This window comes from Anomaloglossus baeobatrachus, chromosome 10, assembly GCF_048569485.1.
Source record: "Anomaloglossus baeobatrachus isolate aAnoBae1 chromosome 10, aAnoBae1.hap1, whole genome shotgun sequence".
NCBI classification, from domain to species: Eukaryota; Metazoa; Chordata; class Amphibia; order Anura; family Aromobatidae; genus Anomaloglossus; species Anomaloglossus baeobatrachus.
Window position 1 is genome coordinate 57,790,995 of NC_134362.1, and position 27,376 is coordinate 57,818,370.

Below are 27,376 nucleotides of genomic sequence, written 5' to 3' on the forward strand. Positions count from 1 at the left end.
TTACCCAGGAAAACGTTGAATTAAAGGGGTTGTCCTAGTAGTGGACAGCCCCTTTAATACCATTAAATTTCCTATGGTGCTCACTTTAAATAAGGGTGTGAGGATTACAGCGCCCGCACTGCCAAATTCAAAGGCCGTCAGTAGCTGGGGAAGGATTTTATGGCGGCAGAAATCTTCAGGAAAAGAATCCAAGTGTTCGCTGAGCTGCTCAAAGAACGTCTGCCGTTCAGCAGGATCTTTAATCTGCAGAGAAAACAGTGATAAAAGGTCTATTAGTAGGGAAAAAAGTCTGATACATAACAATAGTAATGCATGAAAAACACCAGATAATTAACATGCAGGAAAACCATTGCACCATTTATATGGCAGACTGCTATGGGCAACATTGATACTTCCCAGTACAGAACTCCTAGGTCTCCATTTATTGGGGAACTGACCTGTATCTCTTCAAGGAACAGATTAGTTTCCACAAAGCTGTTGTAGAGGAATCCCCCCGGAGCGCGGCAGTTCTGCAGGAATCGTGCAGGGTTGGGACGGATTTTAGGGTTTGCTCCAACGAGTTCGCAGTAGTGAGGCACCAGTGACTTAGGAATCTGTAGTACATAAAGGTAGGCATTACTGAAGAACGGCACCAAATTACACACTCCAAGTTATAGAGGAAAACGGCAATTAAAGTCAGACGAATACAAAGGCGCTATTGCATGAGCAACTGATATAAAAACACAAGGATACTTCCATATTACAATTCTGGCCGTAACGTAAAGGGGTTGTCCAAGTTTGGATTTCAAATTTGCAGTCACTCTATGTGACTACAGACTCGTGAATCCTCACAGCGTGCACACTGCTTGCAGTCAGGATTCTCCGTGTGACCGTTCTGTGTGAAGTATGTGATTTGCATACATGCAGTCACGTGCAGACTAGACATGCACGGCCTCACGCAATGCAAGTGATTTGAGAGAAGCTGGACATTTCTAGTTGGAATGTGGCCAGAAGTGTGCAAAATGCATATTTGCAGTCACATGCAAACTAGACGTGCACAGCCTAGCTCAATACAAATGATTTGAGAGAGGCTGGACATGTCTACTTGGAATGTGGCCAGAAGTGTGCAAAACACATACTTGCAGTAACGTAACCGGCCACCGTCACTTAGAAGGACTACACACTGGAACCCCAAGCCTGGACAACCTCTTTAATTGGCAAGATAATTAATTAAGATAATCAATTCAGTTGTAACAGTTGCTCATACACAGCCTACCTTTCCAAGTGAGCGAAGAGCCGTGGGACGTGGGAGTGGGCCATTAAACACTTCCCAGATTAGGCAGCCAAGACACCACATATCTGCTGACCTGTTACATGGAGAACATAACCACATTTTATGGAGTCAGTCACATAAATAATATATACATGAACAGTTTTGGAAAGCAATACTTAGCCTCACATACCACTTCTCCCCAGAAGTCTTGGAACGTTCTGATTTTTCGGGGGGATTATACTTCTCCAGTTCAGGCCCCTTTCTGGGGGCACTTTCCTCACTACCAGCTGCGTACATATAGTCCAGGCCCCCGAGTTTCCACTCTCCTGCCCGGTCCACAAACACGGCCGACATATAGACATAGTTGTGAATGAGGTTGCAATCATTCGTCAGAAAACTGAGCGCTTTCTAAATCCAAAAAGAGGAAATAATAGAATGCATCTGAATGTGGGACATAGGCTGTATAGAGAAATATACACATAATATACAGATATACGCTTACCACAATCTGGTGAAGACCCCAAGAAATTTCTAGTTCGCTGATTCCTCCTGTGTCTGCTCTGGATTTTATGTACGACCCCAGAGAGGTAACAGGTTCCGTCACGATGTACAAGCATTTGTCTGTCTGTAACAGTAAGCAGATGAACGTGGCATCAGAGCAATGACGGACAGAAGTGCCTCACCTCTGATTCACATAACAGCTATGAACGATGTAGGAACCCAATGTTTCAATGTTCTTCATCCTGCAGGAGGACTCTTTCCCCCCCCCACTCTTTATCCTGCAGGGAGGACCCCCCCCCACACTCTTCCTCCTGCAGGGAGGACCCCCCCCCACACTCTTCCTCCTGCAGGGAGGACCCCCCCCCCACACTCTTCCTCCTGCAGGGAGGACCCCCCCCCCACACTCTTCCTCCTGCAGGGAGGACCCCCCCCCCACACTCTTCCTCCTGCAGGGAGGACCCCCCCCCCCACTCTTCCTCCTGCAGGGAGGACCCCCCCCCCCACTCTTCCTCCTGCAGGGAGGACCCGCCCCCACTCTTCCTCCTGCAGGGAGGACCCGCCCCCACTCTTCCTCCTGCAGGGAGGACCCGCCCCCACTCTTCCTCCTGCAGGGAGGACCCGCCCCCACTCTTCCTCCTGCAGGGAGGACCCGCCCCCACTCTTCCTCCTGCAGGGAGGACCCGCCCCCACTCTTCCTCCTGCAGGGAGGACCCGCCCCCACTCTTCCTCCTGCAGGGAGGACCCGCCCCCACTCTTCCTCCTGCAGGGAGGACCCGCCCCCACTCTTCCTCCTGCAGGGAGGACCCGCCCCCACTCTTCCTCCTGCAGGGAGGACCCGCCCCCACTCTTCCTCCTGCAGGGAGGACCCGCCCCCACTCTTCCTCCTGCAGGGAGGACCCGCCCCCACTCTTCCTCCTGCAGGGAGGACCCGCCCCCACTCTTCCTCCTGCAGGGAGGACCCGCCCCCACTCTTCCTCCTGCAGGGAGGACCCGCCCCCACTCTTCCTCCTGCAGGGAGGACCCGCCCCCACTCTTCCTCCTGCAGGGAGGACCCGCCCCCACTCTTCCTCCTGCAGGGAGGACCCGCCCCCACTCTTCCTCCTGCAGGGAGGACCCGCCCCCACTCTTCCTCCTGCAGGGAGGACCCGCCCCCACTCTTCCTCCTGCAGGGAGGACCCGCCCCCACTCTTCCTCCTGCAGGGAGGACCCGCCCCCACTCTTCCTCCTGCAGGGAGGACCCGCCCCCACTCTTCCTCCTGCAGTTGTACCCCTCATTCCCCCTTCATTCTACCCACTTTTTGGTAGGTTAACAAATCAGTAGGGGTCAGTTGAAAGGGAGCAGGACTGTGGGATCAGATAATATAGGGCTTGTTCTCTGATAATATGAGCTGTATACTCAAAACCCATATAGAAATTTTTAGTGACGCTTAACCATAAAATTGCTAATTTTTTTTAATCTTAGATGCAACAAAAACAAATTTAGTTTACAAAGTGTATATAGCCTTTAAACAGGATCTGTCACCACATAAGAAGTGTCCAGTTTTTGCTCTTAATAAAGTATTGGTGAAGAAGAAACCACTTAAAGGGAACCAGTCAGGTAAAAAAAAAAAAAAAAAAAAAAAGCTTTATAACCTAAAAGCAGGAGCCTGTGTGAGCTAGTAACCCCTTCCTACCCATCCCTGTGTTGTAATAATGTGTAATATGAAAGTAATGAAGGGAATTTTGTTTACTTACCGTAAATTCCTTTTCTTCTAGCTCCAATTGGGAGACCCAGACAATTGGGTGTATAGCTTCTGCCTCCGGAGGCCACACAAAGTATTACACTTAAAAGTGTAAAGCCCCTCCCCTTCTGCCTATACACCCCCCGTGCCTCACGGGCTCCTCAGTTTTGGTGCAAAAGCAAGAAGGAGGAAAAGTTATAAATTGGTTTAAAGTAAATTCGATCCGAAGAAATTTCGGAGAACTGAAACCATTCAACATGAACAACATGTGTACACAAAGAACAACAGCCCGAAGGGAACAGGGGTGGGTGCTGGGTCTCCCAATTGGAGCTAGAAGAAAAGGAATTTACGGTAAGTAAACAAAATTCCCTTCTTCTTTGTCGCTCCATTGGGAGACCCAGACAATTGGGACGTCCAAAAGCAGTCCCTGGGTGGGTAAAGTAAAACCTCGTAATAGAGCCGTAAAAACGGCCCCTTCCTACAGGTGGGCAACCGCCGCCTGAAGGACTCGCCTACCTAGGCTGGCATCTGCCGAAGCATAGGTATGCACCTGATAGTGTTTCGTGAAAGTGTGCAGGCTCGACCAGGTAGCTGCCTGACACACCTGCTGAGCCGTAGCCTGGTGCCGCAAAGCCCAGGACGCACCCACGGCTCTGGTAGAATGGGCCCTCAGCCCTGAGGGAACCGGAAGCCCAGAAGATCGGTAAGCTTCGAGAATTGGTTCCTTGATCCACCGAGCCAGGGTTGATTTGGAAGCCTGTGACCCTTTACGCTGGCCAGCGACAAGGACAAAGAGTGCATCCGAGCGGCGCAGGGGCGCCGTACGAGAAATGTAGAGTCTGAGTGCTCTCACCAGATCTAACAAGTGCAAATCCCTTTCACATTGGTGAACTGGATGAGGACAAAAAGAGGGTAAGGAGATATCCTGATTGAGATGAAAGGGGGATACCACCTTAGGGAGAAATTCCGGAACCGGACGCAGAACCACCTTGTCCTGGTGAAACACCAGGAAAGGGGCTTTGCATGACAGCGCTGCTAGCTCAGACACTCTCCGAAGTGATGTGACTGCTACTAGGAAGGCCACTTTCTGCGAAAGGCGTGAGAGAGAAATGTCCCTCATTGGCTCGAAAGGTGGTTTCTGAAGAGCCATCAGCACCCTGTTCAGATCCCAGGGTTCTAACGGCCGCTTGTAAGGAGGGACTATGTGACAAACCCCCTGCAGGAACGTGCGTACCTGTGGAAGTCTGGCTAGGCGCTTCTGAAAGAACACAGAGAGCGCTGAGACTTGTCCCTTAAGGGAGCCGAGCGACAAACCTTTTTCCAATCCGGATTGAAGGAAGGAAAGAAAAGTGGGCAAGGCAAATGGCCAGGGAGAAAAACCCTGATCAGAGCACCAAGATAAGAATATCCTCCACGTCCTGTGATAGATCTTGGCGGACGTTGGTTTCCTAGCCTGTCTCATAGTGGCAATGACCTCTTGAGATAACCCTGAAGACGCTAGGATCCAGGACTCAATGGCCACACAGTCAGGTTGAGGGCCGCAGAATTCAGATGGAAAAACGGTCCTTGAGACAGCAAGTCTGGTCGGTCTGGTAGTGCCCACGGTTGGCCCACCGTGAGATGCCACAGATCCGGGTACCACGACCTCCTCGGCCAGTCTGGAGCGACGAGGATGGCGCGGCGGCAGTCGGACCTGATCTTGCGTAACACTCTGGGCAACAGTGCCAGAGGAGGAAACACATAAGGGAGTTGAAACTGCGACCAATCCTGAACTAAGGCGTCTGCCGCCAGAGCTCTGTGATCTTGAGACCGTGCCTTGAATGTCGGGACCTTGTTGTTGTGCCGGGACGCCATTAGGTCGACGTCCGGCATCCCCCAGCGGCAACAGATCTCCTGAAACACGTCCGGGTGAAGGGACCATTCCCCTGCGTCCATGCCCTGGCGACTGAGAAAGTCTGCTTCCCAGTTTTCTACGCCCGGGATGTGAACTGCGGATATGGTGGAGGCTGTGGCTTCCACCCATAGCAGAATCCGCCGGACTTCCTGGAAGGCTTGCCGACTGCGTGTTCCGCCTTGGTGGTTGATGTATGCCACCGCTGTGGAGTTGTCCGACTGAATTCGGATCTGCTTGCCTTCCAGCCACGGCTGGAACGCCTTTAGGGCAAGATACACTGCCCTTATCTCCAGAACATTGATCTGAAGGGAGGACTCTGGCTGAGTCCAAGTACCCTGAGCCCTGTGGTGGAGAAAGACCGCTCCCCACCCTGACAGGCTCGCGTCCGTCGTGACCACAGCCCAGGATGGGGGCAGGAAGGATTTCCCCTTCGACAGAGAAGTGGGAAGAAGCCACCACTGAAGGGAAGCCTTGGCTGCCCGAGAAAGGGAGACGTTCCTGTCGAGGGACGTCGACTTCCTGTCCCATTTGCGGAGAATGTCCCATTGAAGTGGACGCAGATGAAACTGCGCAAAAGGAACTGCCTCCATTGCTGCTAGCATCTTCCCTAGGAAGTGCATGAGGCGCCTCAAGGGGTGTGACTGGCCTTGAAGGAGAGATTGCACCCCTGTCTGTAGTGAACGCTGTTTGTCCAGCGGAAGCTTCACTATCGCTGAGAGAGTATGAAACTCCATGCCAAGATATGTCAGTGATTGGGCCGGTGTCAGATTTGACTTTGGAAAATTGATGATCCACCCGAAACTCTGGAGAGTCTCCAGAGCAATGTTCAGGCTGTGTTGGCATGCCACTTGAGAGGGTGCCTTGACAAGCAGATCGTCTAAGTAAGGGATCACCGAGTGTCCCTGAGAGTGCAGAACTGCTACTACTGTTGCCATGACCTTGGTGAAGACCCGTGGGGCTGTCGCCAGGCCGAAAGGCAGTGCTACGAACTGAAGGTGTTCGTCCCCTATGGCGAAACGCAGGAAGCGCTGATGCTCTGGAGCAATCGGTACGTGGCGATAAGCATCTTTGATGTCGATTGATGCTAGGAAATCTCCTTGCGACATTGAGGCGATGACGGAGCGGAGCGATTCCATCCGGAACCGCCTGGTTTTTACGTGTTTGTTGAGCAGTTTTAGGTCCAGAACAGGACGGAAGGATCCGTCCTTTTTCGGCACCACGAACAAGTTGGAGTAAAAACCGTGACCCTGTTGCTGAAAAGGAACAGGGATCACCACTCCTTCTGCCTTCAGAGTGCACACCGCCTGAAGAAGAGCATCGGCTCGCTCGGGGGGCGGAGATGTTCTGAAGAATCGAGTTGGAGGACGAGAGCTGAACTCTATCCTGTAACCGTGAGACAAAATATCTCTCACCCAACGGTCTTTTACCTGTGGCAGCCAGGCGCCGCAAAAGCGGGAAAGCCTGCCACCGACCGAGGATGCGGTGTGAGGAGGCCGAAAGTCATGAGGAGGCAGCTTTGGGAGCGGTTCCTCCGGCGGTCTTTTTTGGACGTGACTTAGACCGCCATGAATCGGAGTTCCTCTGATCCTTCTGAGGCCTTTTGGACGAGGAGAATTGAGACCTGCCCGCGGACCGAAAGGACCGAAACCTCGATTGTACCTTCCGTGGTTGAGGTCTGTTTGGTTTGGACTGGGGTAAGGATGAGTCCTTTCCCTTGGATTGTTTAATGATTTCATCCAATCGCTCACCAAACAGGCGGTCGCCAGAAAATGGCAAACCTGTTAAGAACTTTTTGGAAGCAGAGTCTGCCTTCCATTCACGTAGCCACATGGCCCTGCGGACTGCCACCGAATTGGCGGATGCTACCGCCGTACGGCTCGCAGAGTCCAGGACAGCATTAATGGCGTAGGACGCAAACGCCGACGCCTGAGAGGTTAAGGACACCACTTGCGGAGCAGACGTACGTGTGACTGCATTAATCTGCGCATGACAAGCTGAGATAGCTTGGAGTGCCCATACGGCTGCGAATGCTGGAGCAAAAGACGCGCCGATAGCTTCATAGATGGATTTCATCAGGAGCTCTATCTGCCTGTCAGTGGCATCTTTGAGTGAAGCCTCATCTTCCACTGCAACTATGGATCTAGCCGCCAGTCTGGAGACTGGAGGATCCACCTTGGGACACTGAGCCCAGCCCTTGACCACGTCAGGGGGGAAGGGATAACGTATATCCTTAAGGCGCTTGGAAAAACGCTTATCTGGACAAGCTCGGTGTTTCTGGACTGCCTCTCTGAAGTCAGAGTGATCCAGAAACGTACTCAATGTACGCTTGGGAAACCTGAAACGGAATTTCTCCTGCTGAGAAGCTGACTCCTCAATTGGAGGAGCTGGGGGAGAAATATCCAACACCTGATTGATGGTCGCTATAAGGTCATTCACTATGGCGTCACCTTCAGGTGTATCTAGGTTGAGAGCGGCCTCAGGATCAGAATCCTGATCTGCTACCTCCGCTTCATCATCCAGAGAGTCCTCCTGCTGAGACCCTGAACAGTGTGATGAAGTCGAGGGAATTTCCCAGCGAGCCCGCTTAGGCGACCTGGGACTGCGGTCCGTGTCAGAGACCTCACCCTGGGACCTATGGGTCACCCCAGGAACACTTTGCTGCTCCAACTGAGGGGGGCCTGGGGTCAATGATTCAACATTGCCCGAGGCCTGAGTCACCGGTCTGGACTGTAAGGCTTCTAGTATCTTAGCAGACCATTTATCCATACTCGCAGACAGTTTGTCAGCAAATACTGCAAACTCCGTCCCTGTCACCTGGACAGTGGTAGCAGGTGGTTCCACCTGGGCCACCAGTAACAGAGGCTCCGGCTGAGTAAGTGCCACAGGGGCCGAGCATTGCACACAATGAGGATCGGTGGAACCTGCCGGTAGTATAGCCGCACATGAGGTACAGGTTGCAAAGTAAGCCTGTGCTTTGGCACCCTTGCTTTTTGCGGACGACATGCTGTTGTCTCCTCTGAGTACAATCCAGGAGGGTATATAGCCAAAAATCAACAGTGCGACCGTACAGTGTAAATGTATAGCATATAAGCATATATATATATGTACACTTCGGCACTCAGTGGGGCCAGCACCACAGGTGCTGCTTACCGACCGCTCAAAGCGGTTGTGTGATCACCAGATTCCCTGCCTGGGCCTCCCAGAGCCGTGTTGTCTCTCCTCTCCAGCGTCAGAAGTGCTGACAGGAATGGCTGCCGGCGTTCTGTGGGGAGGAGGGGGCCGTGGGCGTGCCCTAGAAAGTGCGGGAATCTGATGCCCCACTGTGCTGAGTGAGGGGGGAGGAGGATACAAAGTATGCTCCAGCCCTCAGCGCTGACGTCCTGTGCAGCGTCCCGCCCTTCCCCTGACTGGCAGGCCTGGGGGCGGGAATATGCGATACTAGGCCGCAAAAGCCGGGGACTAAAGTTATAAGCGCGGCCGGCAAATAAGCGCGGTCGGCGCGGTAGTCCCCGGCGCACTAACACACCCAGCAGTGCTGCAGTGTGTATGGCACAAGCGGTCCATGCGCGGTCCCCCAAGGGGACACAGAGTACCTCACAGTGGCAGGGCCTTGTCCCTGACGATACCCGGCTCCTGTCCAGCAGATTCCCCAGGGGCTGCGGAGGGAGCACGGTCCCAGTGCCTGGAGACCGATTAGGATCCCACTTCACCCAGAGCCCATTAAGGGATGGGGAAGGAAAACAGCATGTGGCTCCTGCCTATGTACCCGCAATGGGTACCTCAACCTTAACAGCACCGCCGACCAGAGTGGGGTGAGAAGGGAGCATGCTGGGGGCCCTGTTATGGGCCCTCTTTTCTTCCATCCGACATAGTCAGCAGCTGCTGCTGACTAAGATGTGGAGCTATGCGTGGATGTCAGCCTCCTTCGCACAAAGCATAAAAACTGAGGAGCCCGTGAGGCACGGGGGGTGTATAGGCAGAAGGGGAGGGGCTTTACACTTTTAAGTGTAATACTTTGTGTGGCCTCCAGAGGCAGAAGCTATACACCCAATTGTCTGGGTCTCCCAATGGAGCGACAAAGAAAAAATACGTTTTATTACTTACATATTCCCTATGTAAATGAGCAGGGGCTTTAGCCCCACGTGCGTTGCATTGCCCTGTGGGAATTTGCATGTGGGCGTAATACCATGGATTTACATGAGCGACCTCACGTCTGCTCCTTCAGAATCCCAGAATACTATATATAAGAGCCCAGGCCGCACCGTATAACATAAAAAAACAACTTTATTATACTGTCCTGAGGGGGGGTCCAGTCAAATTGGTGTTGCTGCTCTCCGGTACGGTGCCTCCTCTCTCCGGTCCAGCGCTATCCTTCTCCTTTTGAGGCCCATGTGCATGACACGTCCTACGTCATCCACACACGCCGACATTGAGATCCTACGCAGGCTCACTTTGGACTGCCTGCGCTGGACCTCGATGCCGGCGTGTGTGGATGACGTAGGACGGAGATTGCAGCAGAGAGGATGTGCTGGACTGGAGAGCAGCGGCACCCATCGGACCAGAGGGCTGCGACATCCATTGGACCGGATCGCCCCCCAGGTGATTATAATAAAAGCTCTTTTTTACATTATACACAGTGGCCTGGGCTCTTATATACAGTATTCTGGAATGCTGTATATAGGGGGTCACTGGAGGTGGCCACAGGTTATAGTCACCAAATCTGGTAACAGGTTCCCTTTAAACAAAAAAAATCAGCTCACAACAACTATTACCTCTAAGCCATCCACATAGGCTAAGATATTTGGGTGCCTCAGCGTCTTGATCCTTTTCAAGGCCGATTTTGCCGCTTGTGTCTGTTCTTCTAACCCAGGACGAATTTCATAGGCGAAAACAGATACCGGGTCACCACCAGCCTGAAAAAAATAAAATTATCTACATCTGTCAAATGTGATAACATTTCATACATACTAACATTACATATTACAAATCTGTATTCATCAACATTGGAAATAAAGAAATTCAGCCGGAAAGTTTAACTTATGATTCCAGTCCGACTTGTTCATAAATGGCTGCTATATAATGATTAGGAAGTTAGTTCAATAGTAAAGAAGGGCTTTAGATAGATAAAATGTAACATATCTGGATTATTAATACATTTCTAAACATTTAAAAAAAGTAATGTCAGCACAACATGACTGTTCAAACCAAGCACAAGCGCTCAGTGCACCCTTGGTGTGGCCGAGCGTTCAAGGCATCTTCCCGCCTCATCTATTGCATCTATCTTGGCCATTCTTGAGTCCTATCCTGTAAAGCCACAGCTGTCAAAGAAAAAAAAAATCGGATATTGAAAGCAAGTGGGAGGGAAGGTGCCCTGAACTCCTCGGCCACACCAAGGGTGCACAGAGTGCCTGTGCTTGGTTTGAACAGTCATGTTATACTGACAGACTCTACTTAGGTAAATATGCAGGAAGCATAAATTCTGTAATTTTTTTTAAAGTTGCACATGGAGTCGATCAATTTCTACAAATTCCACAGATCTGGGTAGACCTGTTAAAAAATTTTTGCGAGAACGGAAATTGCATGCTTGAAGCCACCCGACGACCGCTCAAACCGTAAAGCAGAGCCGAATCTGTACACACTATTCCCATTCGGCGAGGTTCACTGCCTGCCTAAACGTTTGCCCTAGGAAGGAAATCCCTAAAAGTAATAGATTATGTCTAAGGGTATGTTCACACACTCAGTATTTGCAGCTTTTTCTGCAACAAAAAACAGAGTCCTGGCAAGTAAAAGGTTTTGGAAAATGTGAGGTATTTTTGGCGCATTATTTTTCCCATATATTTTAATGGGTCAATAAAGCTGAAAAAAACCTGAAGGAATTGACGCTGCAGAATTGAAAAAAAACCAAAACGCTTTAATTTTTCAAATCTTCAAAGAAAAATAAGCAGCGTGTGCAGAAGATCGCAGAAATCTCATTCACTTTGCTGCTACTGTAAAATACTTACATTTTTCCTTGGAAAAAACGCTAAGTGTGAACAAGCCTTAGGCTATGTGCGCACTTACCGGATTTTGCCGCAGATTTTTTGCGGTTTTGCTGCATGTTTCGCTGCAGAAAATGTTCATCTCTGAACATCTCTGCATCTCTGAACATGTCAAATGTTGATCTCTGCAGTGAATCACCAGCAAAACCTATGGGCAAAGAAGGGAATTTTGTTTACTTACCGTAAATTCCTTTTCTTCTAGCTCCAATTGGGAGACCCAGACAATTGGGTGTATAGGCTATGCCTCCGGAGGCCACACAAAGTATTACACTAAAAGTGTAAAGCCCCTCCCCTTCTGCCTATACACCCCCCGTGCTCTCACGGGCTCCTCAGTTTTGGTGCAAAAGCAAGAAGGAGGAAAAAGAATTATAAACTGGTTTAAAGTAACTTCAATCCGAAGGAATATCGGAGAACTGAAACCATTCAACATGAACAACATGTGTACACAAAAAAACAGGGGCGGGCACTGGGTCTCCCAATTGGAGCTAGAAGAAAAGGAATTTACGGTAAGTAAACAAAATTCCCTTCTTCTTTGTCGCTCCATTGGGAGACCCAGACAATTGGGACGTCCAAAAGCAGTCCCTGGGTGGGTAAAATAATACCTCGTAAGAGAGCCGTAAAACGGCCTCTTCCTACAGGTGGGCAACTGCCGCCTGAAGGACTCGTCTACCTAGGCTGGCATCTGCCGAAGCATAGGTATGCACCTGATAGTGTTTCGTGAAAGTGTGCATGCTCGACCAGGTAGCCGCCTGACACACCTGCTGAGCCGTAGCCTGGTGCCTCAAAGCCCAGGACGCGCCCACGGCTCTGGTAGAATGGGCCTTCAGCCCTGAGGGAACCGGAAGCCCAGCCGAACGGTAGGCTTCGAGAATTGGCTCCTTGATCCACCGAGCCAAGGTTGATTTGGAAGCCTGTGACCCTTTACGCTGGCCAGCGACAAGGACAAAGAGTGCATCCGAGCGGCGCAGGGGCGCCGTACGAGAAATGTAGAGTCTGAGTGCTCTCACTAGATCTAACAAGTGCAAATCCTTTTCACATTGGTGAACTGGATGAGGACAAAAAGAAGGTAAGGAGATATCCTGATTGAGATGAAAGGGGGATACCACCTTAGGGAGAAATTCCGGAACCGGACGCAGAACCACCTTGTCCTGGTGAAAAACCAGGAAAGGGGCTTTGCATGACAACGCTGCTAGCTCAGACACTCTCCGAAGTGAAGTGACTGCTACTAGAAAAACCACTTTCTGCGAAAGGCGTGAGAGAGAAATATCTCTCATTGGCTCGAATGGTGGTTTCTGAAGAACCATCAGCATCCTGTTCAGATCCCAGGGTTCTAACGGCCGCTTGTAAGGAGGAACGATGTGACAAACCCCCTGCAGGAACGTGCGTACCTGTGGAAGTCTGGCTAGGCGCTTCTGGAAAAACACAGAGAGCGCTGAGACTTGTCCCTTAAGGGAGCCGAGCGACAAACCCTTTTCCAGTCCAGATTGAAGGAAGGACAGAAAAGTGGGCAAGGCAAAAGGCCAGGGAGAAAAACCCTGAGCAGAGCACCACGACAGGAAAATTTTCCACGTCCTGTGGTAGATCTTGGCGGACGTTGGTTTCCTAGCCTGTCTCATAGTGTCAATGACGTCTTGAGATAACCCTGAAGACGCTAGGATCCAGGACTCAATGGCCACACAGTCAGGTTGAGGGCCGCAGAATTCAGATGGAAAAACGGCCCTTGAGATAGCAAGTCTGGTCGGTCTGGTAGTGCCCACGGTTGGCCGACCGTGAGATGCCACAGATCCGGGTACCACGACCGCCTCGGCCAGTCTGGAGCGACGAGGATGACGCGGCGGCAGTCGGCCCTGATCTTGCGTAACACTCTGGGCAACAGTGCCAGCTGAGGAAACACATAAGGGAGCTGAAACTGCGACCAATCCTGAACTAAGGCGTCTGCCGCCAGAGCTCTGGGATCTTGAGACCGTGCCATGAACGTCGGTACCTTGTTGTTGTGCCGGGACGCCATGAGGTCGACGTCCGGCACCCCCCAGCGGCAACAGATCTCCTGAAACACGTCCGGGTGAAGGGACCATTCCCCTGCGTCCATGCCCTGGCGACTGAGATAATCTGCTTCCCAGTTTTCCACGCCTGGAATGTGAACTGCAGAGATGGTGGAGGCCGTGGCTTCCACCCACATCAAAATCCGCCGGACTTCCTGGAAGGCTTGCCGACTGCGTGTGCCGCCTTGGTGGTTGATGTATGCCACCGCTGTGGAATTGTCCGACTGAATTCTGATCTGCTTGCCTTCCAGCCACTGCTGGAACGCTTTCAGGGCAAGATACACTGCCCGTATTTCCAGAACATTGATCTGAAGCGAGGACTCTTGCTGGGTCCACGTACCCTGAGCCCTGTGGTGGAGAAAAACCGCTCCCCACCCTGACAGACTCGCGTCCGTCGTGACCACCTCCCAGGATGGGGGTAGGAAGGATTTCCCCTTCGATAATGAAGTGGGAAGAAGCCACCACCGAAGGGAAGCTTTGGTCGCCTGAGAGAGGGAGACGTTCCTGTCGAGGGACGTCGGCTTCCTGTCCCATTTGCGTAGGATGTCCCATTGAAGAGGACGCAGGTGAAACTGCGCGAAAGGAACTGCCTCCATTGCTGCCACCATCTTCCCCAGGAAGTGCATGAGGCGCCTCAAGGGGTGTGACTGGCCTTGAAGGAGAGATTGTACCCCTGTCTGTAGTGACCGCTGCTTGATCAGCGGAAGCTTCACTATCGCTGAGAGGGTATGAAACTCCATGCCAAGGTATGTGAGCGATTGGGCCGGTGTCAGATTTGACTTTGGAAAATTGATGATCCACCCGAAACTCTGGAGAGTCTCCAGGGTAGCGTCGAGGCTGTGTTGGCATGCCTCTTGAGAGGGTGCCTTGATCAGGAGATCGTCCAAGTAAGGGATCACCGAGTGACCCTGAGAGTGGAGGACCGCTACTACAGTAGCCATAACCTTGGTGAAAACCCGTGGGGCTGTTGCCAGGCCGAACGGCAGTGCCACGAACTGCAGGTGTTCGTTTTCTATGGCGAAGCGCAAGAAGCGCTGGTGCTCTGGAGCAATCGGTACGTGGAGATAAGCATCTTTGATATCGATCGATGCAAGGAAATCTCCTTGGGACATTGAGGCGATGACGGAGCGGAGGGATTCCATCCGGAACCGCCTGGTCGTTACGTGTTTGTTGAGAAGTTTCAGGTCCAGGACAGGACGGAAAGACCCGTCCTTCTTTGGGACCACAAACAAGTTGGAGTACAAACCGTGGCCCTGTTGCTGAAGAGGAACAGGGACCACCACTCCTTCTGCCTTCAGAGTGCCCAGCGCCTGCAGAAGAGCCTCGGCTCGCTCGGGAGGCGGGGATGACCTGAAGAATCGAGTCGGGGGACGAGAGGTGAACTCTATCTTGTAACCGTGAGACAGAATGTCTCTCACCCAACGGTCTTTTACCCATGGCAGCCAGGCGTCGCAAAAGCGGGAGAGCCTGCCACCGACCGAAGATGCGGAGTGAGGAGGCCGAAAGTCATGAGGAAGCCGCTTTGGTAGCGGCACCTCCGGTGGCCTTTTTAGGACGTGACTTAGACCGCCATGCATCAGAGTTCCTTTGATCTTTCTGAGGCCTTTTGGACGAGGAGAATTGGGACCTGCCCGCGCCCCGAAAGGACCGAAACCTCGACTGCCCCTTCCTCTGTTGGGGTATGTTCGGTTTGGGCTGGGGTAAGGATGTATCCTTTCCCTTGGATTGTTTGATGATTTCATCCAAACGCTCGCCAAACAATCGGTCGCCAGAAATTGGCAAACTGGTTAAGCGCTTTTTGGAAACAGAATCTGCCTTCCATTCCCGTAGCCACAAGGCCCTGCGGAGTACCACCGAATTGGCGGCTGCAACCGCCGTACGGCTCGCAGAGTCCAGGACAGCATTAATAGCGTAAGACGCAAATGCCGACGTCTGAGTGGTTATGGACGCCACCTGTGGCGCGGACGTGCGTGTGGCTGCGTCAATTTGCGCTTGACCTGCTGAGATAGCTTGTAGCGCCCATACGGCTGCGAACGCTGGGGCAAAAGAAGCGCCGATAGCTTCATAGATGGATTTCAACCATAGTTCCATCTGCCTGTCAGTGGCATCTTTGAGTGAAGCCCCATCTTCCACTGCAAGTATGGATCTAGCTGCCAGTCTGGAGATTGGAGGATCCACTTTGGGACACTGAGCCCAACTTTTGACCACGTCAGGGGGAAAAGGATAACGTGTATCCTTAAGGCGCTTAGAAAAATGCTTATCTGGACAAGCATGGTGATTCTGGACTGCCTCTCTGAAATCAGAGTGGTCCAGAAACATACTCGGTGTACGCTTGGGAAACCTGAAACGGAATTTCTCCTGCTGAGAAGCTGACTCCTCCACCGGAGGAGCTGAGGGAGAAATATCCAACATACGATTGATGGACGCAATAAGGTCGTTCACTATGGCGTCCCCGTCCGGAGTATCAAGATTGAGAGCGGCCTCCGGATCAGAATCCTGATCAGCTGTCTCCGCATCATCAACTAGAGATTCCCCCCTCTGAGACCCTGCACAATATGATGATGTCGAGGGAAAATCTAAGCGAGCTCGCTTAGTCGGTCTGGGGCTGGGGTCTGTGTCAGAACCCTCAGCCTGGGATCCATGAGATACCCCGGGAGGACATTGTTGGTCCAGCTGAGGTGGGCCAGGGAACAAAGATTCAACAGAGTCCCTGTGCTGAGATACCGGCCTGGACTGCAAGGCTTCTAGTATCTTAGCCATAGTCTCAGAGAGTTTTGCAAACTCCGTCCCCGTCACCTGAACAGTGTTAGCAGGTGGCTCCCCCTGGGCCCCTCTTAGCAGAGGCTCCGGCTGAGTAAGTGCCACAGGGGCCGAACAGTGCACACAATGAGGGTCAGTGGAACCTGCCGGTAGCGGGGTCGTACATGCGGCGCAGGCAACATAATAAGCCTGTGTTTTGGCACACCTGCCTTTCGTGGGCGCCATGCTATTATCTTCCCTGAGTAACACAATAGGGTATATAGCCAGAAATCAACTGTGCACCATACAGTGTAAAACATATATACCATAAACATATAATGTTACACTACTGCACAATGGGGCTAGCACCACAGGTGCTGCTTACCACCCGCCTAAAGCGGTTGTGAGGCCACCAGAGTCCCTGCCTGGGTCTCCCAGACTTTGTCCCCCTCTGCAGCGTCCGAGGAGCTGACAGGAATGGCTGCCGGCGTCCTGAGGAGAGGAGGGAGCCGTGGGCGTGACCCAGAAAGAGCGGGAACTGGTGCCCGCACTGTGCACAGAGAGAGGGGTGGAGTATGCAAAGCATGCTCCAGCCCTCATTGCTGCTCGTCCGTACAGCGTCCCGCCCTTCCCCTGCTTGTCAGGGCTGTGGGCGGGAGGAAAGGAAACTAGGCCGCAAAAAGCCGGGGACTCTAGTAATAAACGTGGCCGCCGTAAAAGCGCGGCCGGCGTGAAAGTCCCCGGCGCACTACAAGTCCCAGCCGCGCTGCAGTGTTTCCATGGCCGCGGCGGTCAGTGCGGCAGTCCCTATACATAAACACACTCAGCAACGCTGAGTGTGTAATGGCACATATTAACCCGGTCAGCGCCGTGGTCCCCGGTGCACTAGCACACCCAGCAAAGCTGGAGTGTTGCTGTGCGCGGTCCCCACCGGGATACAGAGTACCTCCAAGTAGCAGGGCCATGTCCCTGAACGATACCCGGCTCCTATCCAGCAGGCTCCACAGGAGTTGTGGATGAAGCACGGTCTCAGTGCCTGGAGACCGATAGGATCCCACTTCACCCAGAGCCCTGAGGGGGATGGGGAAGGAAAACAGCATGTGGGCTCCAGCCTCCGTACCCGCAATGGATACCTCAACCTTACAACACCACCGACAAGAGTGGGGTGAGAAGGGAGCATGCTGGGGGCTCTATATGGGCCCACTTTTCTTCCATCCGACATGGTCAGCAGCTGCTGCTGACCAATCTGTGGAGCTGTGCGTGCGTGTCTGACCTCCTTCGCACAAAGCAAAAAACTGAGGAGCCCGTGAGAGCACGGGGGGTGTATAGGCAGAAGGGGAGGGGCTTTACACTTTTAGTGTAATACTTTGTGTGGCCTCCGGAGGCATAGCCTATACACCCAATTGTCTGGGTCTCCCAATGGAGCGACAAAGAAAAAAATCCTGTGCGCACTAGGCGGAATTTGACAGCTGCATGTTTTGCTGCGGGATTCCCGCAGCAAAAACAATTGCATGTCAATTCTTTTCCGCGCATCGCTGCGGGATTACACTCCATTGACTCCAATGTTAATCGTGAAATCCCGCAGGGAATAACGCAAGCAGCAAATTCTGTGCGGTTCACTGCGTTTTCCTGCGCTATTCCCTGCGGTATTTCGCGGTTTACCTCCGGTAATGTACATCGCCTGTCTGCGGTTTTGCAGGGAAGTGATGTCATTACAGGAAAAGAGGAAGCTGTGCAGAGAGTAAACAAACACACAGATCACACACACACACACACACACACACACACACACACACAGACATCACAGACACACACAGACATCACAGACACATAGAACACACATAGAAAGAAAACGGAAATATAGAAAACAAAGAACATGGGCTCCGCTGCATATTTACCGTCCAGCCGAGGTAAGCACACAGCGGCGGCCCGGTATTCTCAGGCTGGGGAGGGAGAGGGGCAGGGTAAATGTCCCCCGCCTCACTCCCCCTCCGGCAGCCGAGAATATCAGCCGCAGCTGCCCCGGGACTGTCGCATGCATTATGCGGCAGCACCGGTGTGTCCTCGGCTCTTCCTGCCGCCGTGTAGCAGTGGCGGTCAGGGTAATACAAGGGATCACCGCCATTAACGCCAGGCTTGATCATGGCAGCGTCTGTGACAGCTGACATGATCAACCCGTAAGTAAAGTGAATAAAACACAGACACCGAAAAATCCTTTATTTTAAATAAAACAAACAAGCCTCGTTCACCATTTTATTAACCCCTCCCGCACCAAAGCTCTGGCGTAATCCACAGGTCCTGCGCTGCTTACATCCAGCCGCGACTGTCACAGCGCTGAATGAACGCAGCAGACAGCAGAGGTAATTACCGGTCATTTCCCACGGCCGGTAATGTGAACTCACTGCCGACCGTGGGAAATGTAGCGATCTGTCCTCTATCTATCCCTCCCATCCCTCCATCCATCCATCCGTCTATCTATCTATTCTTCTGTCTATCTACTATCTCAGAATTAAATTACTTTTTTTTTTTTCTTCAATGTGCTTTATTGCATTGAATGCAATAAAGCACATCCCAACCTGCACGCAGCAAAACCGCGGCAATACCGCGAACAATACCGCGGTTTGCCACGGGTGCGGTAATCTTTGAGAGCATGCGGAATTTTCTCAAGAAAATTCCATTTCCCAGTGCGCACATAGCCTTAAATAGTTTGCAGAATCTGCTTACAGACTCTACACTTATCACTATCCCCTATCTCCTCACTTTCCTGTCCTAATCTGGCTGTAAAGCACTACAATGACACACTCAGAAGCACCCTGGACCAAGTAGCACCCCTCACCCTCAGAACCTCCAAACACCGAGTAAAACAGCCCTGGCTCACATCACAAACTCTATTTCTCCAGCGATGCTCTAGGAGTGCTGAGCGCCTATGGAGGAAATCCCGCACACCAGAAAACTTCATCCACTACAAGTTCATGTTAAGGACCTACAACTCTTCCCTTCACCTCGCCAAACAGACCTACTTCACCACCCTTATCTCCTCACTAGCCAACAATCCAAAAAAGCTCTTTGACACCTTTCACTCCCTCCTCAGTCCCAAAGCACAGACCCCTATCACAGACCTTCATGCTGATGACCTGGCCTCGTATATCACAGAGAAAATAGAAAACATCCGCCGAGAGATCAGCTCCCAGCCACCAAGCTTTGTGAATCCCATCCCTCCCCATATCCCATCCAGCTCACTTTCCACATTTGACCCAGTCACAGAGGAGGAAGTCTCCAGGCTCCTCTCTTCTTCTCGTCCTACCACTTGCCCTACTGGTCCCTTCCCCTCACACCTACTCCAGACACTCTCTCCGGTTGTCACCACTCACCTAACTAAAATCTTCAATCTCTCTCTCTCTCTTCGGGTATCTTCCCCTCCTCCCTCAAACACTCTATCATTACTCCATTATTAAAAAACCTTCCCTTGATCCGTCCTGTACAAGCAACTACAGACCAGTCTCCAATCTCCCCTTCATCTCCAAACTCTTGGAGCGCCTGGTCTACTCTCGTCTCACCCACTACTTTTCCACTCACTCTCTTCTAGATCCTTTACAGTCTGGCTTCCGCCCTTTCCACTCAACAGAAACTGCCCTTGTCAAAGTGACCAATGACCTATTGACAGCAAAACGTAACGGTGACCACTCTCTGCTTATTCTTCTTGACCTTTCTGCAGCCTTCGACACTGTTGACCACCATCTCCTTCTCTCTATGCTCCATTCTATCGGCCTAAAGGACACTGTGCTTTCCTGGTTCTCTTCCTATCTTTCTGGCCGCTCATTCAGCATATCATTTGCTGGCTCCACATCTTCTCCTCTTTCTCTCACTGTTGGGGTCCCTCAAGGTTCAGTCCTCGGCCCTCTTCTTTTCTCCCTCTACACTGCCCCAATTGGAATGACCATCAGCAGATTTGGCTTTCAGTACCATCTTTATTATGAGGACACCCAGCTATACACCTCATCCCCTGAGCTCACCCCCGCTGTACTACAGAACACAAGTGATTGCCTGACTGCAGTTTGCAACATCATGTCTGCTCTCTATCTGAAACTTAACCTTTCCAAAACTGAACTTCTGCTCTTCCCTCCATCTCCCAACCTTCCTAAACCTGACATCTCCCTCTCTGTGTGTGGCACAACGATAAGTCCTAGGCAGCAGGCCCGCTGTCTGGGTGTTATACTTGACACTGATCTCTCCTTGACGTCCCACATACAATCTCTTGCCCGCTCCTGCCGTTTGCACCTCAAGAACATCTCTAGAATCCGCCCGTTTCTCACAATGGAAACGACAAAAACACTCACCGTGGCCCTGATCTACTCTCGCCTTGACTACTGTAACTCTCTATTAATTGGTCTCCCCCCTAACTAGACTCTCTCCTCTACAGTCCATCCTTAATGCAGCAGCCAGGGTCACCTACCTGGCTAACCGCTACTCGGATGCCTCTGCTCTTTGCAAGTCATTGCACTGGCTGCCCCTATATCACAGGATCCAATTCAAACTGCTTGTTCTCACTCACAAAGCTCTCCACAGTGTGGCACCCCCCTACATCTCCACCCTCCTCTCTGTTTATCACCCCACCCATTCTCTACGCTCTGCAAATGACTTTCGACTAACATCCACACTAATTCGAACCTCCCACTCCCGAATCCAAGACTTCTTCCGAGCTGCACCAAACCTCTGGAACGCTCTACCCCAAGAAGTTAGGACAACTCACAACTTACTCAGCTTCAGACGCTCCCTAAAAACGCATCTTTTTAGGGCGGCCTATCACACTCCTTAGCCAAACTAATTTCACCTAATCCCTCTACAACTTCTCAGAACATAATCCCACGTCAAAGTCCATGGCACCCAAATGCATCACAAGGCTCTGGCCAACTGGTCCAGGAAGCCATTATCTATCCCCCATGAGATGGCTGGATTGTCATTGTAAATAAGCGCTTGTACCTTGCCCCTCCCCCCACCTCATTGTAGATTGTAAGCTCTCACGAGCAGGGTTGCCATTTTTCCCTTTAAATATTGTATCTTCTATAATGGTTACTTGTTTGTATATGTTTATGTATATGATATGTATATGAGCCTCCTGAATTGTAAAGCGCTGTGGAATATGTTGGCGCTATAGAAATAAAGCTTATGGGGGCGTGGCTTGGACATGGTGGCGTGAGGAAGCAAACTGCCTGAGCTCCTATACCCACCGCCCGTATTCAGCTAATATACAGCCCCTCCACAATCTTATGCCGCCTAAAAGGAAGCCCCAGGGAGCACCCACCGCCGTGGCTGGAGCCGTGCGTCCAGGAGGAAGAATGGAGCGCTTTCTCAGCGGGCCGCCGCTGGAGATGAAGAGTGCGGGGAGCAGCGTTAAGATGGCACCGGCTCCCTCGCCGCGGCCTGCTGGAGGGGAATCCCCACGAAGCCGGCGGCTGCCAGCGCGAGCCCTCGCGACGGAGCAGGGACGAGAGCGGCAGCTGAGAGGGTGTCCCAGCCGATGAAAGGACACCACACGGCTGAAAATCTCCACAGCAGGGACGCCATGGGATCCACAGGGCACCGCGAGGAGGAAGGTGAGGAGAAGCGGAGGAGCGGGGGGAGGCCCAGAACATGGGGGCCCTGACAGACACACAGCACCTGACCAGCACAAGCCCAGTGTGTGAGAGCTGCCCTCTGCACTCACCAGAGGAATCCCCAGGCAGAGACATTCCAGCTATCTTCCTCCCTGTGGGGGGGCCTCCCCTGGGCAGCACGGCTCTCTCCCCCACACATGCGAGCTTTGCTGATAACACACCAGAAATACAGGCACTGAGGGAGTTAATCTTAGCTCTTCCAAGTAAAAGTGACCTAGATGCACTGGTCTGCAGAATAGAGCAATCTCATCAACAGGCCATCACGGCTGTGAGAGGAGATAGGGGCCCTGGACGACAGGGTCACAGCCACTGAGCAGGCTCAAGACTCTCTGGAAAGCAGAGTCACACGGCTGGAGAAAGACTGTGTGGCCTACAACAATCGGTTTAAGTATATGTCACTGCTGCTGGACGATCAAGAGAACAGAGGTCGTCGCAACAATATAAGAGTAAAAGGTATCCCAGAGGACTGGCCCACTGAGTCGCTCCGCACCAAGGTGCAAGAAATATTTAACACAGTCACTAATAGACCACTGGATGCCACGTTTCTATGCGACAGAGTACACAGAGTTGCCAGGGCCACCCAGGTAGCCGGTGTGGCCGCACCAAGAGACGTTCTTTGCCGTTTACACTTTTTCACGGACAAGGAGCTGATCCTGAGGAGGGCCTGGGAGTTCGGACCTGTAAAGATGGACAGTGCAGTTATTAAGCTTTTCTCTGATGTCTCCAGCCGCACACTTTACATGAGGCGTCAGCTCCACCCACTCCTGTTTAAAATTAAGGAGGTTCCACCTTATTGTCCGGAATGGGTCGTCTACCTTCCTATTGAAACATCCTGCGGACTTGCCGGCCTTATACAAATTCCTGGATCTGCCCGACCTCTCCATCCCAGACTGGCTATCCTGGGAGTCCACGAGTCCCCAGATGCAGAGGAGGGGAAAGGTTCCAGGATCCATGCCAAGCGGGGGCAGTGGCTGAGAAATTTATGAGGCTCCGTTCTTGGATTGCTGAACTGGTGTTTTGTGCTCATTTGCATTTTCTGGGGTAACTGTTCCGATGTGGGGGGAGGGGTGGAGGTGGGCCTTACATAAGGTCTGAGGGTGGCGGCGGTGGAGAGGCTGTTGGAATTCATATTAAACATTGCCTCCTGTGGGTTTACAGGGGTGATAGCCAGTATATTGGGGGGTGGGTAGGCTTCATACGTGTGTTCATTTTCGTCTTCGTTGAGACTGCCCTTGTAGGCCTAGGGCGGGCCCATAGACCTGCAAGCTCTTTGAGAGCATCTTATCTCGATCTCCGTTTTCTTTCTTTTTCTCCTTCTTCCGCCTAATTTCTCTCTCTTTTCCTTTTTCTCCTTTTTTCCCTTCCCTACTTCTACAACTCCCCCTTTTTCGTCCCCCTTCCCCTCAAAACCTCTCCTCGTGGTGTGTTTGTGCGTCTAGTCTTTGTCGTTTCCCCGTAGGTTCCTGTTGAAGCCACGAAACAGATGTCCAAACCTGATCTTAGAGTGGGGTCCCTGAATGTCAAGGGCCTTCACAGCCCAGAGAAACGCTCAATCCTCCTGAACCTGCTATGGAAAAGGCGACTTCAGGTAATCTTTCTACAAGAAACCCACTATTGCCTAGACAAACCATATAAGCTATCTGACCGGAGATACTCGACGGTCTACCACTCGCCATCACCTGATCCACGATCCAGGGGGACAAGCATTCTGGTTGCGAGCTCTCTGCCATGGGAGTTGATGGGGACCCACACGGACGGGGAGGGGAGACGGATCATGATAAAGGGTCGTGTCCAGTCCCAGGTCTTCACCTTTGCGGCCCTTTACCTTCCCAACACGGGGCAATGCTCGGCTCTGCTAAAATACCTGAACATCCTGGACGAGTTTTCAGAGGGCACGTTGATAATGGGAGGGGACTTTAATTTTGTTATGGACCCAGAGTTAGATACTTCAAAGGGAGCTGCCAATATGTCTAGAGCCACTCATAGTCGGATCAAACGAGGGTTACACGAATACCAGCTAGTCGACGCGTGGAGGGTGCAACACCCGACAGATAGAGACTATTCCTTCTACTCCGCTGTCCATAACACGTACTCAAGGCTGGACCACTTTTTTATCAAACACAGGGATCTCCACTGCCTGGTGGGTACTGAAATAGATGAGATAATGTTTTCTGACCACGCTTTAATAATCCTGGATGTCTCCCTGGTGCGCCCGTTGGTTAAACAAGGCCAATGGACATTGAATACTTCTTTGCTGGGGGACCGGGGGACCATGCAGGAGATACAGGAGGCGGTGGAGGAGTACTTCAACCTTTGCGCCCGGGGAGATACCACACCCGCGGTAACATGGGAAGCACATAAATGTGTAGTGAGAGGTCTGTTTATTAAACATGGAGCTCGGTTGAAACGGGAGAGAAACGCGGAAGTCGAGTCGCTCTTGGCAGACATACATGCGTTGGAGAGGATTCACAAAGACTGACTAGATGGCGAGACCAAAACCCTTCTCTTTCAGAAAAGAGAAAAGTTGAAATCGCTACTTTCCAACAAAGCTAAAGCCTCACTAGCAAAATGCCGTAGGCATTTTTACGAATTTGGAAACAAAAATAGCAGGACACTGGCAAGGGCGTTGCGGATTCAAAGGATGAAGGGGTTTGTACCACATATACAGAAACTATCCGGGGAGAGAGCTTCACTCCCAGCTGACATTGCGGCCGCATTTAGGGACTTTTATTCTGCCCTGTATTCGATTGACAACAAGTTGACAGAGGGCGAAAGGGAGACAGTCAGGGAAAGAATCCAGGATTACTTAAGATCCTCAGGACTCCCGAGGCTTAAACCGGAAGATATAGAGGCACTGGAGAAACCGATTTCCGAGGCGGAGCTAGCTGCGGCCCTAAAGAACTCCCCCTCGGGTAAGGCACCGGGGCCGGATGGGCTCCCGGTGGCCTATTACAAGAAGCTGGGTCACATATTGACCCCCCACTTTTTAGCAGCCTTCAACAACATCCCATCTTGTCCATCCCCACCCTTACCTAGAGATTCCCTTGCAGCAACCATAGTGGTTATTCCTAAAGAGGGGAGGGATCCCTCCACTTGTGCCAACTATCGCCCGATCTCCCTGCTTAATGTGGACCTAAAGCTGTTTGATAAGATTCTGGCCGAGCGACTGTCCCCCCTGCTAGGGGGTATAGTCCATTCTGACCAGGCCGGGTTCATGCTGGGCAGGGAGGCTAGGGATAACACCACGAGGGCCATTAACCTGATTCATAGGGCCAGGTCTGATGGTGGATCTCTCATGTTGTTGTCGACAGACGCTGAGAAGGCGTTCGACTGGGTTGGCTGGACGTTCCTGGATGGAGTCCTTGCTTTCCTGGGGCTGGGGGGAAACATGCTAAGTTGGATAGGTTCTCTATATAGTGCACCGTCGGCTCGTGTTCGGGTTAATGGAGTGCTTTCAGAGAGTTTTCCGATCACCAATGGAACTCGACAGGGTTGTCCGCTTTCCCCAATGATATTTATACTCACATTAGAGCCCCTACTGCGACACATTCGGATGAATACTAGCATTAAGGGATCAGAGATCGGGGGAGTGACTCATAAGATAGCAGCCTTCGCGGATGATCTATTATTTTTTATCGCTGACCCAGCCGAATCACTCCCGGTGCTAATGCAGGAGTTTGATCGTTACTCCCTCCTCTCCAACTTCAAGGTCAACTTGTCTAAATCGGAGGCACTGGGCGTCAGCCTCCCTGCGGAGGTAGTCTCGCAGCTGCGGGGAGCCTCTGATATTCAGTGGGCTCCTCAGTACTTGCGGTACTTGGGACTTAAACTGTCGGCCGATGTGAGCTCCCTTTTCCAGTTGAACTTCACCCCTCTTCTCCAAAAAATTAAACAAGACTGTACAACCTGGTCAAAAGGCACTTTCACGTGGTTCGGACGGGCCGCGATTTTTAAGATGAACATTTTTCCGAGACTCTTGTACCTCCTTCAGACCCTACCCATAGGGATCCCCAGGTCATTCTTTAGAGAAGTTTCCTCTCTACAAACGAAGTTCCTATGGGCAAACAAGCGAGACTGGCACGGTCGTTGTTGTGTAGACCTAGAGCTCGGGGGGGCCTGGGCCTCCCGGACCTCAAGACATATTACACTGCGACTCACATGGCCAGGGTAGTGGACTGGTGTCGACATTCTAAGGTCAAAGCTTGGGTTCAGGTGGAGCAGAGCTTTACTGAAATACCATTGGCGGGGCTACCCTGGGCGCTTCCCCCTGGGGGCACAGAACTCAAATCCCATCCTACTATTGGGGCTACGCTATCTTGTTGTTCCCAGGAGGCGGTTCGGAGAGCCCTGATGCCCCTACCCTCTCCCCTTTCTCCGGTCATAGGCGCCCCGAATTTCTTGCCGGGTCTCTCTGACCCGATGTTTCGTCTCTGGATCTCCAGGGAACAGATTCCGTGCTCAACACATCGGAGCCGAGGGGCAATGGCCAACAACTGAGGAACTTCGGAACTTCCGGGTCCCTGGGCCTATGGCAATCCCTACAGCTCCGACACTTTCTCTGCACCCTGCCGGTCCGTAGTCAGTTTGTCAGACCCCTCACCGACTTTGAGAAGCTGTGTATGGAAAAGGGGTCGCTCCGACACTCCCTGGCTACCTCACACTCCATGTTATGCAACGTTACAGAGCTGTCCCCTCCTGGGTTCCTCTTGCACTGGGAGTCAGACCTGGGCCTCACCCTCTCGACCTCGCAAAGGAATAAGGTGCTGTTACTTGCCCACAAAACTTCAGTTAGCTCTAAACTTCAAGAGGACAACTATAAATGTATATCTCGCTGGTATAGGGTCCCGACAAAACTCCACAGGATGTTCCCAGGTGTAGACTCCAGTTGTTGGAGATATGGGATTGGGGAAGGTAATTTCCTGCACATATTCTGGGAATGCCTGGAGTTGCAGCGGTTTTGGGAGGGGGTACGGGGTGTGATCGGGCATGTGGTTGGACATACGCAGACCCTGGGCCCTGAGCTTTTCTTGCTTCAGTAGCCCGATTCCTCTGCCTGTGCCTATAAGGGGTCTCTCTTAAGCTTCCTGTGATGGCTGCTAGGACGTGCGTCCCCCTGAGATGGAGATCCCCCATTCCGTCGACACTGTCAATGTGGGCGAACAGGGTGAATGAATTGTTGTATATGGAGGATCTGACGGCGTCTCTCCACGACAGACAGGAGGTTTTTCACAAGATTTGGTTTCCCTGGATCGAGTTTAAATTCTCCACGGAATATGGTACCTGGATCCCCCCTGACTGAGGGGGCCTACTTCTGCCGTTAGACAGAGGTGTATCGAGATATTGGATCTTTGCCTAGTGGCTGTATGTTCCCTTATGTTTTTCCCTTTACCCCCCCTTCCTCCACCCTTTGTGTGTTCCCCCCTATTCGTCTAAGACCTACTTTCTTCTGCTCACCTGCTTCTCTCTCTTTCTTTCCTTAATTCACTACAGAATCTCTATACTTGAAAATTCCCGGGTATACATGGAGGAGTCAAA

At 51.9% G+C, this 27,376-nt stretch overlaps 1 protein-coding gene across 1 annotated transcript in view; it reads right to left on the reverse strand.

Moving 5' to 3' along the window:
- LOC142254341 (N-terminal kinase-like protein) overlaps nucleotides 1–27,376 on the reverse strand; it is a 32,540-nt gene continuing 5,164 nt past the window's right edge. Inside the window, exons 2-7 of the mRNA XM_075325386.1 lie at nucleotides 10,141–10,281; nucleotides 1,755–1,877; nucleotides 1,443–1,660; nucleotides 1,256–1,346; nucleotides 438–593; nucleotides 1–243 (exon numbers count right to left, since the gene is read on the reverse strand). Coding sequence (XP_075181501.1) covers nucleotides 1–243; nucleotides 438–593; nucleotides 1,256–1,346; nucleotides 1,443–1,660; nucleotides 1,755–1,877; nucleotides 10,141–10,281 — 972 coding nt within the window. The remainder of the gene's footprint in view (nucleotides 244–437; nucleotides 594–1,255; nucleotides 1,347–1,442; nucleotides 1,661–1,754; nucleotides 1,878–10,140; nucleotides 10,282–27,376) is intronic.